At 38.0% G+C, this 16,578-nt stretch overlaps 2 protein-coding genes across 11 annotated transcripts in view; one reads left to right on the forward strand and one right to left on the reverse strand.

Moving 5' to 3' along the window:
• The window catches only part of mybpc2b (myosin binding protein Cb), a 31,486-nt gene extending 30,227 nt beyond the window's left edge, over window positions 1-1,259 (forward strand). For all 10 annotated transcript variants that reach the window (XM_061709095.1, XM_061709100.1, XM_061709099.1 and 7 more), the window contains 3 exons: window positions 165-301; window positions 498-684; window positions 1,116-1,259. In XM_061709095.1, the coding sequence (XP_061565079.1) occupies window positions 165-301; window positions 498-684; window positions 1,116-1,141 (350 nt within the window). In that variant the 3' untranslated portion in view covers window positions 1,142-1,259. The remainder of the gene's footprint in view (window positions 1-164; window positions 302-497; window positions 685-1,115) is intronic.
• Window positions 232-16,132, reverse strand: LOC133419712 (testicular acid phosphatase homolog). The gene is made up of 12 exons (XM_061709109.1): window positions 15,854-16,132; window positions 14,706-14,836; window positions 10,781-10,876; window positions 7,130-7,216; window positions 5,211-5,366; window positions 4,838-4,936; window positions 3,949-4,044; window positions 3,353-3,485; window positions 3,007-3,089; window positions 2,795-2,901; window positions 2,332-2,513; window positions 232-1,577 (listed from the first exon to the last, which is right to left on the reverse strand). Exons 2-12 carry the CDS (start codon window positions 14,793-14,795, stop codon window positions 1,468-1,470), a joined length of 1,239 nt encoding a protein of 412 aa, XP_061565093.1. The 5' UTR covers window positions 14,796-14,836; window positions 15,854-16,132; the 3' UTR covers window positions 232-1,467.
• Between the last annotated feature and the right edge of the window lie 446 nt (window positions 16,133-16,578).

Raw genomic sequence — 16,578 nt, forward strand, 5'->3', positions numbered from 1 at the left:
CGTAAGTGTGCACGTGCAGCACATCAGCAAGTACATGCAGTGTGGAAACTGTATTTTTATAGCTTTTAGTGTGAACTGCATTTTTCTCTGTGAAATGTGACACCTTTCTATTCTTTTTGCAGAATAAAAATACTTTGGTCACACATCTTTTTTTTTTTTCACAGAGCTGGATAGCAAAAGAAATCCTTTTAAGGAGCAAGACATGACGTGTGCGCCGAAGTTTACTCAGCCACTGATTGACAGATCTGTTGTAGCCGGGTACAGCACAGCCATCAGCTGTGCCGTGAGAGGCTACCCCAAGGTAAATGTGCACGTTGAAATAATCTGAGGAGTTAGATTCACAGGAGGAGGCATTTTCACAGATCTTATTTGGGTTATTTTTAAGGTAAGTCATCCTTTTTTAGCTGCCTTTTCAGGACAAGAAGTTGCAGAAAAATACAATGTTTATCTAATCTAAAAGGTTTCTTGCACTTCTTTTCAACTTGTCTGCATTTTAGCCAAAGATTGTATGGATGAAAAACAAAATGATCCTTGGTGCGGATCCCAAGTTCTTGATGCAGAACAACCAAGGCGTGCTGACCCTCAACATTCGGAAGCCGAGCACTTTTGATGGAGGCAAATACTCGTGCATGGCTGTCAACGATCTGGGCAAGGATGAAGTGGAGTGCAAGCTGGAAGTCCACGGTATAAAGTTGGAATAAAGTTGACTCTGCTTATGATGACAGCTTAGACTGTATATAAAAGATGGAAGCAGCCTCCATGTTGGAAACATGAAGCAAATACTGGAGTCTTTTTCATGATAAGCGTTCAAATGAAGTTCAAATGCATTCAAATATATTGAGAAAATCGCCCAAATTCCCTCGTTTGCCGTTTAAAACTGCATGGTTTTCATGGTCCTATTTAGGAGTGACATTTGCTGTATGTCAGTAACCCCACCCCATACACTTTCCTGTGGAGGGGACGGGGGGTCTGCAGGGCCATATCACTGCTGCCTCATCCATCTTTTTTATGCAATCTATGGATGTTCAATTTATTTGAAAACACAATGATCGGTATTATATTTGGATTTATTTAAAGAAAACCTAACACTCATCAAATCTCTTGTCATTCCACAGTTGCCAAAGACCCAGAAAAGCAATGAGAAATCGAACAGCAAAGAATGTTAAATCAAATGAGCCAAACAGTGAATGAAGATTAGATGCTACCAAGAAGGGTACATGTTGTCAAAAATGAGCCAAATAAAACCTACTGATACCTGCCACCATTTCTTTTTATTTCTTTTTTCGTTCTTCTTTCTCTTTAAAATGACTTTCATGAATATTCTAGTATGCTGTTTGTTTCGAGTTCTCTTTCAAAATTTAGATATGAAAAACGGGCTTCTAACTTCTGACATAGACACAAAAATAAAAAAACAAACAGACACGTTTTTGTGTATTTTGGCACATGTGTGAGCGAAGGCCCTCGGTGTTACACTTCTCTGGAGTAGCGTGCTCTCCGCCTGCGGACCGCCACACCAATACTGACCAACAGCGCCACTACCAGGACTCCCACTGCCACTGCAAGAGCCGTGGTGACACCTATGGGAGCAAACAGTTGCATGTCGGAACATCAGAGTGCAACATGTCCAAACGCTTTGATATTTTCAAATCAGATCAGTGTCTCCTGAAAATCCATAAATGGAATGAAATCATGAATATACTTTACTGCAGGGGTATTCAACTAGATTCGGCCGGGGGCCACATCTGCAAAAGGACTGTATGGAGAAGGCCGCACAATTTGAAAATGTGGGGGTTTTCAAAATGTATTTTGCACTCAAAGACAAAGACTTATGTAAATATAATACATTTGTATTATACATTTGAATATATCTAGTTTACATATGAATTATGTATTAATTGTCTCCAGATTTAGTAATTGTGAATGTTAAACAATAATATTCAGATAAAGAAATATTATTTTGAATGCAAGTTCATTTTGAAACCATGCATTGTGCAAACTTAATAAAATTGATATTGACCTACTTTTAATAAAACACGCCATAATGACAAAGCACCACTTTCCACCAAGATTTCCTTATTTGAATATTATATTAAGCATTGAGCACAACCATTTTAGTCCATAGTAGCCAGTTATAAAAATATTATAAAAAAAAAAAAAAAATATTTTTTTTTTTCAACAAACACCCCCTTTTTTGAAATATGACCAGGGGCCACATAAAACCTCCTGACGGGCCGCATGTGGCCCGCGGGCCGCCAATTGAATAGCCCTGCTTTACTGACTTAACAATGAGAACTGAGGATGCAGAAGAGCCAGAATGTGTCATTTCCTCACCTGCACTTGACCATCTTCTTCTAAACCCACACTCAACATCCCACTCCTCTGGCATTACGTCCTGCATCAGCTCAGTGAACACCGATACAGGGCAAGGGTTCATCCCATTGCATCCTGGTACAGGATTCGGGAAAGGGTCACGCCAGGATTCATTGCGGTAATACAGCCCCACTGAATAGGATCTGTTTAAATATTAGCATGAGCACAATGAGACAACACACATTTGAGTGAAATGTTTCATACATGTGTTTGTATTATGTGCTAGTTTGGCCAGCGCGGGGCTTCACAGATGCCTAATATCCGTGGGATTGAAGAGGAAAATATTTCTGAATGATTTGTACAAAAAAAAAAAAAGGAATGCAATCACTCAGAAAATATGTGTGAGTTTGCGTGCGTGCATATATGACCTAGATATCAAACTTGAATATGCAAAGAGAGAAGGAATCTGGAAAGAAGTCATTACCCATCATACTCCTGGTAGAACTCAAAGAGTTGACAGGCGGCGTACGGGGGAAGGAGCCCGTTGTACACTTCCAGGGCTGCCTGCAGGGTGATGAGTGTGGAGTCATGCTGGAATGAAGAGCAAGCATCGCAGGGTTATAAGAGTGTGAGGAGAAGTGAAACAGCAGTTTGTAAACTAGGCTATAAATGTATGCGCTAACACAATGAACTTACGGCTGAGTACATAATGAATTTGAAAGAGCTCCTTTGCTCTGCAGCGTCAGAGAAATTCCTCAGGATGGCATTTAGTAGGACACCTGGTAAATTAACAGTGTCATCAGTGCAAATACATTTTCCACAGACACCGATATGATCCTTTTGATCTCATTTAGCATCTTAGCTTGGTGTTACATATATCATTTTATTTTCCAACTGGCACTTATGTGTTAATGTTACTTTATTAAAGATGCCCCTGCTCTTTGCATTGTTTGATGCATACTGTAAACAAAGCCGTGCCAGTGCCCACATTAAATACCCCAAGTGTGAAGTAAATGAATTGCTTCTTATTTTGACCTCCCACCTCCCAAGAGCCTGGCCTTCTCTTCTCGCTTGTGACTGAGGATGCTGTACGTGACCTCAAAGGATGCTACTCTCTTCAGGGTGTCCAGGACGTCCTGGGTGGCCCAGCGTGGGAGAGTCAGGTTATGGATCCTCTGCAGAAGAAGAGAGCGCTCATTACCCTGCTTAATAATCACATTACCCAACATATGAACAGCAACAAATGCGGTTTGAATGGCTGCATTACATCGTTTCCATTATCCCATCTATTTTTAGAGCCAATTGAAAGATAACAGATGCTCATTTTGCGAGTGTGAATGAACATATTCAACCTGGCTCAGAATCCACCCATGTCATAATGCCTTCATTATCATTTCCATATGTTGTCCTATTCATGTCTGACTGTAAGTATGAAAATCATTTCCCACCACTTCCACCCCCTTCCAGCTTCTCCGCAGATGTGTTGAGGAAAGCAGATTATTTCTATTTATTGTTTGTTTCACGGTCTGCGCTGCAGCTGGTAATTGATTTTTGTTCTTAATTCGTCAATTTCCAATCCGTCTTGGTGCAAGTAGTGGACAAGTTTCGTCATCTTTCTGTGCTTTCTGTGAGACATACCTGGCAGCTAAGCGTGTCGTAGACCCTCCATATTTTTTTACCAACCAGTTTTGAGACGGGGTAACCAGTGTGGTTGGAGAGTTCCTTCACAAAGTGCTGACAGTTTAAGAAAAAGAAGAACAACATTAAACGTTTCACTCTAAATTACAACAGCATTTAACATAGCATTTTCATGAGTAAGCTTAAACTGTTTGGTGGTTGTGTTGCACGTTCAAGCACACTGAAAGAAAATTTTAGCTCTTTGAAAGTTCCATGTTGCACATCTCCATTATAAGGAATTAAAAGTCCACCAATGCACCGGTGTGATAAATGTCTCCACATACAGCAGCTCTTGCATGTACCTTACAGGTGCTCTGCTTCCAGCAGAGGGTGTTAAAATTCAACACAGGAGGCCTTGGCCTGAACTCAAACACCGCTTCAACAGGCAGCACATGGGACTCCGTTTAATTAAAACGGTATATTGTAATTCTTTATCTAATTCAATCCAACCGTTAATTAGTGTCTCGGAGAATGTGAGAGAAATTGCACTGTGCAGCTTTCTGTAGGCTCCGGAGTCACTGTGCCTGAGAAAATCAGTGAGAGGACATGATGTCTGCTGCATAACTGACACGTCCACTAGAGGTGCTGATTATGTTGGCAGCAACAAGGGTGGAGGATGTACAGTATCTCACCGAAATTAGCATTTTACTGTGTTAGCTAATTTGCACATCAAGACATGGATATGTCCAACACAACCAGATGATCTTTTGTTCACCGTAATATTGTCTTTAAAGATCTAATGACAAGAAAACAGTGGGTTATGTTGTTTTGTTTTTTTGCAAATTAACGGACATGAAAAAAAGTGAACTGAAAATGTACATTTTAAAAGAATTTCAGTGGTTTGTCTTACCTGATGGGCTCTGAGGAACCTCTGATAGGAGGCACTCTCAAAGGTCTCCATCATTAAAGCTCTGAACCTTGGACAGTCTTTGCCTGCAGACTTCAACAGCTTGAGAAATAAAAAAAAGAAGAGAAAAAAAACACCAAAACATCAGTGGAAATAATGCACATTAGCTGCATGTGCTGTAAGCCATCTGGGCACAATTACAGTACGTCATAGCTTCATCTTGCCAAACAACGGCCATGTACAGTATACAGTTGAGCTGATCACTGACACCAGCGTGGAGGTTAAGACTCAGATGAACTTATACAGGTTTGACTTCAGCTGTACAGTATATGGCTGCTGGGTGAAAAGGAAATATTCATGTGGCTCAGCAGCCCACCTTGTCTTGGGCCCGGGGGACAGTGTGCACCGGAATCGGCCTCCACAGTAACTGGGGCATGATGGGAGGCGGTCGTCTGGCTGGCGGAAACATCCCGGCGAGGCAGGCTTGGGCACTCATCAGAGTGCGATCGTAGTCAGTGCTCCGGACATACAACTGTTGTAAACACGGACGGCACACGGAATTAGAAAGTTTGCAAACAATTGATCCAGATTGGTGAATCAGGCTTAGTTTCCTTTTTTCTGATGCCTTTTACAATTAAAAATAATCAACTGCAGAGAGAAAATGTACATAATCATATTTCGATTGTAAATGTGCAATTTTTTTTTTTGCATGTTTATAAAAGTCAGTTGATGTATTCAACATAAAGAGAAGACAAGTCAGAATGGATCCAAATGAATGAGAGATGAAGCAGGCAAAGACTTTTAGAGTTTTACAGTGATCTCCTTTGACATCAGTCTTTGCTCACCTATATCGCTCTGTCACTCTGTGTCACGTTTTTACATGCAACGAATCGCACTGATAAGTTTGGATGTTCCTTTGAAAGCAGTAATACTTTTTTTCATCACTTTTGCTCATCCATCCAGGCATACATTATCTACAGTCAGTGGTGGACAGTAACGGAGTAAATTTACTTGAGTACTGTACTTAAGTACATATCCAGAGGATTTGTACTTTACTTGAGTATTAGATTTCTTTGGTACTTATTACTCTTACTTGAATACATTTCCAAGACAAATATTTTTACTTTTACTCGAGTAAATGTCTAGGAAGGCTGAAAAGTACTTGTTACTTTCAGGTCTGCTCTTTTTTCTTCTTCTCTAAAATCCTATTGGACACAAGCTGTTTTTGTCAAAGGAGGAGACCTATCACAGTGCACGCTCTCCACTGGGATGTACGTAAAGCGGAAATACGTCAAGCCTCCTCAAAACGATACCGCCAAAGTAGCCTGCGTTTGTCAAGACAGAGCTGCAACAATTCAAGACAGAGCCGCAACAATTAATTTAGAAAAAATATAGTAATTTACTGATGTGGAAAAATAAGAAATTTACTCTTACTCTTACTTTTACTTTTACTTAAAGTAAATTTAAAAGCATTTACTTTTGGATACTTAAGTACCTTTAAAAGCAAGTACTTTTCTACTCTTACTCGAGTAATATTTTGACTGAGCTACTTTTACTTGTAACGGAGTAAATTTTGACCAGTAGTATTTGTACTCTTACTCAAGTACTGGGGTCGAGTACTCTGTCCACCTCTGCTATTTATGCCTCTTCAGGGTCACAGGGATCTGCTGGAGCTTATCCCAGCTCTCTTCAGTAGAAAGGCATTGGCAAACCCAGAACAGGTCTCCTCACTTTTGTAAAATGGAGAAAAAACTTGGAAGCAAAAGGAACGCTATGGCAGAAGTTGATTGAGATTTTAGTGACAAATCACCAATGACAGGTACTGAGAGCTGGTATTTTTTATGGAACCTGCATGATATAGGGCTTGTGAGGGAATACGAGAGCATAAGAGAAAAAATGAAGGCAGTGAGTGTGGGAAAGAAGAGGGGCCAGTTAAAGAGGCAGAAATCACATCCCTGTGATGACAGTGTGCTGAGCCTGCAGCCCAGGGGTACACTGAACCTACATGCTGCCAACTGTACTGAAAATACTGTAATGCCCAGGGGCTGTGTCACCCCATGTTGCAGTACAATACAAAGCCATTGCTGCGATCCCACCATAATGTGTCACGCTCATTATCTTAGTGTATGTAGTTACAACTATTACAGATGGTGACTGCACATGAACTTGATTTACATTGGAGCAAGGGCACTCATGACAACAGGATTAGCTGACACTGACAAGAGCAGGGGGGTAGGGGGTGTGTGTGTGTGTGTGGGGGGGGGGGGGCATAGAAATCTATGCAAATTCACCCACCTCATTGTTGTCATAGTCTTCACTGAGAAAGTTTCCATAACGCCTCCGCAGAAATCTTCCCAGCTCAAAGTGCTGTTTCATGCCCAGCTGCAAGGGATATTGGCAACAGCATTAATTATCTTTATAAAATCTGCCCTCTTTGCTAAAAGCGTGGTCAGAGTATTGAAATAAAATAACACAGTTTAAATGTTGCCTCTTTAACTAAACTCTATTAACTAAATCTTTTGCTAATTTATTGAAATCTTAACAATGTCACTGAAGAGGCATTTAAATTACTACTAGAAAAAAAATGGCTGTTTGCTGTTGTTCTTCTAACTCTGTAAATGTCAAATTGTATTTTAAATTATGCTGGAGTATGTGCTGGTTATTTCTATTTCTTTTTTTTTTGTTTGTTTTTTAGTATGTAACCCTATTTTGGTTTTCTAATGTTTCACAAAACATGTAATTATTACAGAGAACAAAAAAGACAAAACATTTCACAAAGCACATCAGAACAATGTTGTGCTCCATGAATTTCTGTATTTATTGCTGTGCTGTTGTGTATTGCGTCTTCTCAAGGTGCACTCTCTCACAAGGCAATCAGCACCGTGCCCAAGCACGACTGACCCCTGAAGTCTATTTTCTTGGGTTCGGCCGTGCGAGTGCTCCATTCCAGGCTCAACCTTCACACGATTCCTGGCCTCTAACATGGTTGGAAGAGGTGTGCTGTGCTGGAGGATGGTGTGAAGCGTATACATGAGGTGTAAATGAAAGATTCAATTAACCAACCATTAACCAACATAGCAGAGTGATTCAGAACACAAACATGTGAGATAGATAGATAGATAGATAGATAGATAGATAGATAGATAGATAGATAGATAGATAGATAGATAGATAGATAGATAGATAGATAGATAGATAGATAGATAGATAGATAGATAGATAGATAGATAGATAGATAGATAGATAGATAGATAGATAGATAGATAGATAGAAAACTGTATTTATAAAATGTCAGAGAGCAGCAATGTGGATCAAGGCCTTGTACCATCTTGACTGTTGTCATGGAGGACAGGGCTCCATCGAAGGCCAAAGTCATGTTTTGATTTTGTTTTGATCTTATATATGTTCTACATTGACTGCGTTTACATGCATCAATACCCGAATATTGGCAATAACCCGAATTTCCACGGCCATGTAAACACCAATAACCCCTTTGAATAACCCGAATTTGCTCATATTCGGGTTTTTAAAAACCTGAATATGACCCCTGGGTTACTCCTTTTAAAACCCGAATATTCGGTCATGTAAACGCCAAACGGAATATCACGATCAAACGGAACAGGAATTTGTTTTCTGCGCATGCTCTGTTCACAAGGAATCCTGGTCTTTTGAGTCCAGGAAGTTCTTATAAACACGGAGAAACGCAAGACCACACCACACTTTTGGAGTGAGGAGGAGACTAATCACTTCATAAATGTAATGAGGGATATGAACATTTTGGCATTTGTAGACGTTAGAAAGTATGGGGATAGCGAGATTTAAAAGAAGGTGAGCGAAAAGTTGCGCAAAGCAGCATTTGTTTTGAATTTGGATACAGGAAGAAGAAGCGGAAATGACGGGAATTGCGTCATCACGTTCTCCATGCGTCGCTGGTTTGATCCAGATATCCCGAATGATTAATTACCATGTATACAGGGATAACCCTGTTAGCTCACGCATGTAAACGGAATATTCCGAATGTTTCAGTAACCGGAATATTAGCTATAACCCAAATTTTGACTGCATGTAAATGAAGTCATTGGCATTCAAGTTTGGCAGAAGGTGCATATACCTTTTAAAAATATAAATACAAATCTAGAGAATTGTGTCTGGATTGTCATATAAATTAAAGGAGCTTGAGGCTCCTTTTAAGAAATGAGACTCTCTAGCGCCACCCTTCACCAGGACGGCCGTTGGGGGTACTGCAGCCAACAGTGAAGCCGGCACGGGAGAACGGGGAGAACGTACATGCAGCGTCATGTGACGTCACATCCGCAGGACAGCGCGGGAAATTCAGGACCAAATTGCAGCACATTTTGCAGCACACAGCCTGTTCAAGGCAAAGGAGAGATACACTAGAGGGCTCATTCTTTTGGGTTTGGAACGCTTCATCTGACATTATTACTAGAAAACTTAAAATGTATACGAATTTTTTTCATAAATCCTGCCTCAATCCTGCCTCAAGCTCCTTTAAGTTACTACATATGTGATGTGTCACTGAGTACAGAAAAAAAAAGTATCTTGTCATTCACTGATTCCTTTTGAGCCTAAACTGTCCAAGAACTCCTAGACGGGGATATTGACACAACTGAATATCCATGAGATCATAATCTGTGAGCTCCTTGCTTAGTCTGTGAGGATCATACAGATTATTTTGAGTCGCAATACAACACATGCCAAATATAAAAATAAATCAATTACTCTAAATAACAAGGAAATGATTGATCCGTATGTATATATTATTTTACTTTGATTAAGACCAAATCTGTCTGAAAATCATTGTTTCAAGTTGATCATATGGCTGCTATTCATGGAGGGGTTGACTGTAGCTTGGCGATCATTTTTCTCTTCATTTACAGCTCAGCAGCTAGGATCAGAAGTTAATACTGTACTATGCACTAAGCAGCAAAAGTGATGACAACTATGCCATCTGTCAATCAATAAAAAGGCTGACTTTAACTCGGAAGCTAGAATGCTGGTACTTGAAGTAAAGTGACAGAAATGTATATTGTTGTATTGTCCTTGCTCCTTTGTTCTGTTGTGGGAAACAAAGAGTAAATGACGGTTTGTTCTGCAATGAAATGAAATGAAACATATAAAAAGTTTTTTTTAAGTGCATTTTAACCCCTGGTAATCCCCTGAAGTTCTCCAAGATATGGAGTCCAGTGCTAGAGCAGATGGTACCGATGTGACCTTTGTGCCCTTATTTTATTTTTTTAAATATTTTTATTTTATTTTTAATTCTTCTTATTATTATTTATTTTAATTTTACAGGTCTGCGTCACTGTTGGTCTTTTATTGTATTCTGTATTATTGTTTATGTATTGGTTATTGTCTATTTTTCTCTTACTTGATGTAATGTAATCTGAAAATTTCTATAAATAAAGTGTTAAAATTTTTTTTTTAAAAAGTGCATTTTAACTAGTTTTAAGTGGGGTTTTTTAACAGTGTTTCTGCTGTATCAGTTTTGGTGTTTTGTCCTCTTTGAGATATATTTGGTAACTTGAAGCTAACTTTCACTCAGTCAGGATTTGACCTACCTCTAGCCTCATCACCAAGAGCTTTCTGGAGCACTGCAGACGAGCCTGACTGTATTGGCTGAATACCTAAACTCTATCACTGCGTAGGATCAGGCTGACTCACACAGATATCTACACAATACCACAACTGAATAATTGAAAACACGTTCACTAAATTTGTAAGATGACGCGTCTTGTTCTTGTATGCAATGACACATTTGTCAAGTTTGGGTGTATTTGTTTTGATTACAGTAGTGTTGTTCTATTTAACCCACAGACAGATTGTATACACACTACACCCCTAAAAGCTCTTGCTAAATGTTGCTTTGGTTACAAAATTGTGTTTGACAAAATAATGACGACACAAACACAGAGTAACAGTATGTACCTCGGAGAGTTGTCCAAAGCCCTGGGCCCACACTTCCTCCCCGTGTGGATCTCTGGGGTATGACTCAATAGGCGATCGATCACCATGTCGGAACACCTTAAAAGTCAGAGCAGATAATATGACTTGAATTCAGATACGGTGCCTTTGCTGCTGTGCTTACCGACACACTTTACACTTAAAGGGGAAATTCACCCTGCGACAGAGGTGGGTAGTAATGAGTTACATTTACTCAGTTACATTTACTTGAGTAAGTTTTGGGACATTTTGTACTTTTAGGAGTAGTTTTGAATCACTATACTTTTTACTTTTACTTGAGTAGATTTGTGAAGAAAAAACTGTTTCTCTTACTCCGCTACATTAGGCCACGTTGAGCTGTTACTTTTCTTTTATCCCTTTTATCCACGTACACGTCAATCTCATGACATCACTGAGTGATTCTTTGGGAAAAATGTTTGTTTTTGCATGTTTTGTCACATTTACACAGACTCAAACACACACAGAGTTTCTATGAGTTCATGGGCTTGTTCTAGTTCTGCCTGGTTAAAAAAGTAGTACGAAGGCTTGAAATTTTGTGCTACTTGTGCTTAATTTATTTTTTTATTCTGTTATTATTTTATTCATTTTATTATGTATTAAAGTACTTTAATTTACTTTAAGATTATTTTAATTTAAGCTATTTATTAATTTTAATTTATTTTATTATTTTATTGATTTAATTTGCCTGAAGATGATTATTTTGTACTTTTGTCTGTTTGAATGGTTGTGTTAAAAAAATAAATCAGACGTTACTCAACAGTTACTCAGTACTTGAGTAGTTTTTTCACCAAGTACTTTTTTACTTTTACTCAAGTAATTATTTGGATGACTACTTTTTACTTCTACTTGAGTCATATTATTCTGAAGTAACAGTACTTTTACTTGAGTACAATTTTTGGCTCCTCTACCCAGCTCTGCCCTGCGACAGAGGTCACAAATAGAAACTGTGTTTGTCAACAGATCAGCCTGGATTTGCGGCACAGAAGAGTCATTTTGATGACACCACTGATGCTCCATTAGTATCATTAACACTCGTAGTCACGTTTCGAGCAGTGACATCAGCCAAAACTGAATTATGAATGCCCGTGATTCACTCCTGTGGACACCACTGTCATCTGGAGTCGTGTCACAAACAATCTGAGTTTAAAACCTCAACAATCACTGGGTCGAGTCAACAAAGCTTTTAAAGATAATCGCTAGTTCCCAGTAGCCCACTCACTTTTTTGCTCTTTTTTTGGGAATGTAAAAATGGATTACTGAATGAAACTAACACAAACTGAAAGACTGCGGAGAGTACAGACATAACTTGTAAGGAGTAAGTGTTGCATGATAGAAGGAACCTGTGACTTTCCACATATGGTAAAACCTCAGCCCTTAGGCCTTGTCTTGTGCTGTCTGCTGTTATCTGTCACCATCGTGCTAAAGTCTCTTCTCATGTACATGCACGCTTGTCTTACATGGCTTTGCTTTTACTGAACAAGAGGAATGCAGGTTTTTTTTATTTAGTGTGTCTGCTTTTTTCATACACACTGCTCGGCACTGAGCGGCATAACCTTACGTGGGTTTTATGTACTCACTGTATCTGATTTGATTTTTATAGTTTTATATGTCATGCGGCAATGTCAAAGGTGACCGTTAAATGATCCACACTTACATAGTGTCCTTTTCACCTTGTCAAGATTCTGCAGAGCAGCATTCACACCCTCATACAGGGCTGTGCGTTATATACTAACTGCACGTATACACACTGTGTGAGTATGTTGCACTTCGGTTCTACAGTCACCAGCAACTGTTTCACTGACAGTGTTGTAGTTGGAGTGTCTTCCCCAAGGTGGAACAGGGGTCAGACCACCAACCCTCTGCTGATTTACATCAGCAAACAAGCTGGGCTTTGGGTTAATGTTAATATTCTCTCTCTTAAAAAAAAAAAAAAAAAATGCTCAACTTGTTCACACTGATTTCTAACAGTTTATTTAAAATGCATTTTCGTATTTGTCCAAAAATAACAGATAAAAAGTGTCTAATCTGCATTGTTCCTGTTAGACCAGGGGTCGGCAACCCAAAATGTTGAAAGAGCCATATTGGACCAAAAACACAAAAAACGAATATGTCTGGAGCCGTAAAAAATGAAAGCCTTAGAATGAAGACAAATGGTGAAAGGAGAAATGTCGAAAAAAAGTCAAAATGTGGAGAAAAAAGTCAAAATTTAGAGAAAAAAGTCAAAATGTTGAGATTAATGTTGAAGTACAATCTTGAGAAAAAAGTTCAAATGTTGAGAAAAAAGTGGAAATGTCGAGAAAAAAGTCGAAATGTTGAGAAAAAAGTCGAAATGTCGAGATTAAAAAGGAAAGGAAAAAGGAAGAAAAAAAAGTGGAAAAAGGGAAAGAAAGAAGAAAAAAGAAAAAAAAACAAGAAAAGAAAGAAAAAAAAGGAAAAAAAGAGAAAAAAAGAGAAAATAAAGACAAAGAAAGAGAAAAAAAGGAAGAAAAAAAGAAGAAAAAAGGGAAAAAAGGAAAAAAAGAAGAAAAAAGCAAAAAAAAACAAGAAAAGAAAGAAAAAAAGAGAAAAGAAAGAGAAAAAAAGAGAAAAAAGAGAAAAAAAGAGAAAATAAAGACAAAGAAAGAGAAAAAAAGGAAGAAAAAAAGAAGAAAAAAGGGAAAAAAGGAAAAAAAGGAAAAAAAGAAGAAAAAAGCAAAAAAAACAAGAAAAAAAAGAAAAAAAGGAAAAAAAGAGAAAAAATAAGAGAAAAGAAAGAGAAAGAAAGAGAAAAAAGGAAGAAAAAAAGAAGCAAAAAAGAAGAAAAAGGGGAAAAAAAGGAAAAAAAGGTGAAAAATTATTGAAAAAGCTCCAGGAGCCACTAGGGCGGCGCTAAAGAGCCGCATGTGGCTCTAGAGCCGCGGGTTGCCGACCCCTGTGTTAGACAAATTAACAAAATAAGATGAATCAACCTACTCTAAGAAAACATGTTCTTATTTGACTAGTGTATTTTAATTGTATATTTGTATGTTGTTTTTATGCAATACCATGACGACACGCTAAGTTATGTTTGTAAGCCCATTCATCAGAAAAGATAAGATCTTTATTAATGGTATTATGTTCTAAGGCTATGAATGCTACGTAAATTAATCTCTCTGTAAAAACAAAACTTTCAGAATAAAAGTAGAACTTAAATTTGAAACTTTATATTGTGAAATGGCCTAAGAAGTGGAAAAATAATTAAATGTATAGACAGTAAAATGTTCCTGTATATGGTGTATAAAGTATCCTATATAAATTATAAAGTATTTGATGTCCCATATAACTTACCCTGGTTGACTATTTACACAATATTTTTGTCTTACAATTTTTTAGATTATTTTTTCTTCCCATTTAAATATCCAAATGAGATGTTATCAAATGCAAACCAATAAGCAACAACTTTAAACAGAAATGCATCTTAAATTTCAGCCATTCACAGAATAAAAATGAATAAATAAAATTGAATTGTTTAAATGTTGTTGTTTTTTTTGTCTGCAGAGTCTCTTTAAATAATTCAACTGGGTAGTGAGGTGTTATGTAAAGAGGTTTATGTACAGCACTGCAGTGTCTGGAAGAGATATACTTGACGCTGCTGGAGTTCAGGCTCAAAGTAATCCTTTGTGATAGAAGTGAAAATAAAATAATAAAACTGGGCAGAAAAGCAGTGTAATCAGTAACAAAGCAAAGCAAAAGTATCTGCCAGATTATGTTAAAACCATGGCATACAGCAAATAAACGCTGTCAGTAACACTATAAAAACATCTTGTATGTGATGTTCTGTTCCAACACAGCAGAGTATGAAACAGCAGTAAAACACAAACACTGAGATTGTGACTTGAGCCCACACGAGAAGTAAAATGGTTACACTTACAGCGACGACATACTTCAGCTGTCGGGGCTCGCTACAGCAGATGACAGAGAGAAGGAACAAACAGCCCAAACTTGTCTGAAACTTCTGCATCTTTTTCTCTTGTCAGTCTCTGCTTCCTTCTCAAAGTGCCCCTGTTGATGTGAGAGAAAAAAAACAAAAAATGCCAGCTTCACATATAAAAGGGTTTGAGAACTAATACTTGGACAATTTTTAGTCACACAAAAACACTCAAAGATGTGTCTCTGTTTCTTTGTGGTACAAATATTGTTTAAAAAAACCTATGCAAAAAGGAAATATCACAGAATACATATGTAAGAACTAGGGCTGGGCGATATGGACCAAAAGTCATATCTCGATATTTTCTAGCTAAATGGCGATACTCGATATATATCTCGATATTTTTTCTGTGCCTTAATTGGGGTTTCCCCCAAAGCATTATAGCATAGCATCTCTGTTAGCTTCATTTTTTTCTGAGGCAAACCCTTAAAAAAACAGTCAGTTTTAATACAAAGCCTCGTGCCAAATGTCACACAGGTTCCTTTATTAACAGAGGTCTGCACAATATCAAAATGTATAACAAATGAAATAAAAATAAACTGCCTGCATATATAGAATAAAAATGCTTCTTGAATAAAATAAAACAACTTTCCTGCAAAACAACTTTCCTGCAATTAAATTAAAATACACTGTGCAATGAATACAATGTAGACAGTAACAGGCAGACTTTTCCACTGAGGTTGACAGTTGTGCAAATAACAAAACATTTGTGCAAATCTCAAATAAAACATTCAAGTCATTTTGTCACAAAATAAGCTATATCAAAAGCATTACATTTTTTTTTTTTTTTTTTTTTTTTTTTTTTAAATCGATATAAACGATATTGTCTCGTACCATATCGTGTTTGAAAATATATCGATATATATCAAAATCTCGATATATCGCCCAGCCCTAGTAAGAACATATAAACATATCAAAATGTGAATAAAAATATTTGGTGAAGCAAGCATGCTTTTGCAAAAACTGTTTTAATCGAATCATTCACAGATAAACTGTTTTGCATAAATCTTGCCTAAATCTTCAGACGTACACAAGCTGTCGTTAAGTGCACGTTTTCCTCAAGTTAAGCAGTGTGTTTACAGTCCACCCACCTGACCTTGTCTTCTCTCCCTTTTTCCTCAAGTGTTTCTGCTCCCACCGTAGCCTACTTCATCGTCAACTGGAGCTCAAATCAAAGTGTCTGCCAAGTCTCTGCTGTGTACATGACCTGACAGATAACTAGGCAGACATTCTTGAGTCGATGCTTGATCTTAAGGAAATATGTTTGTTCCCTCAAAAATATGGATTGCTCCACTTTGAAGATCAGAGTCACATGTTCTGAAGGGCACTCTGGATTTATAACACCTCGCCACAGAGATGGCTGGAGTGCCGATGCTCCCCACCTGGCTTCACAAACTGTACTCCCTCGTGCATAAATACACATGTACACACTTAAGCACTGGCCCGCAGCCATAAACACTCATTATAACTTGCTACGTCATCCACTGTGGGTTTGGTCCTGCAATTACAGGGCCCGGAGTGTTTTCCCTTACTTGGCACACGTGTAAGTATGTGTTAGTATCAAAGCAGCTTTATGGGACACAATGGGATTACTGAGTGTGAAGATTTAAAACCATACAGTGTTGACATCATGATAAGTGTAAGATAGGATATGCTGTACAAAGTCATTTACAGAACTTAAAGAGACGTCTTGTCAGCGTTACATTAAAGTTTAAATACTAAATTAAGACTCAGATAATAATCTGTGATAAAAGACTCTACACAAGTGTCAGTTTGTATGCCATGCTGAAGCTGGGCTTGTCATGTCTCATGTTTC

Source organism: Cololabis saira, chromosome 19 (genome assembly GCF_033807715.1).
Source record: "Cololabis saira isolate AMF1-May2022 chromosome 19, fColSai1.1, whole genome shotgun sequence".
NCBI classification, from domain to species: Eukaryota; Metazoa; Chordata; class Actinopteri; order Beloniformes; family Belonidae; genus Cololabis; species Cololabis saira.

Excerpts from the sequence above, each read along its gene's own strand:
- LOC133419712 (XM_061709109.1), bottom strand. The coding sequence starts at position 14,795 with ATGCAGAAGTTTCAGACAAGTTTGGGCTGTTTGTTCCTTCTCTCTGTC. Across the intron at positions 5,367-7,129 it reads AAGACTATGACAACAATGAG|TTGTATGTCCGGAGCACTGA; the intron begins GTGGGTGAATTT and ends TGTTTACAACAG. Across the intron at positions 4,937-5,210 it reads TCCCCCGGGCCCAAGACAAG|CTGTTGAAGTCTGCAGGCAA; the intron begins GTGGGCTGCTGA and ends TTATTTCTCAAG.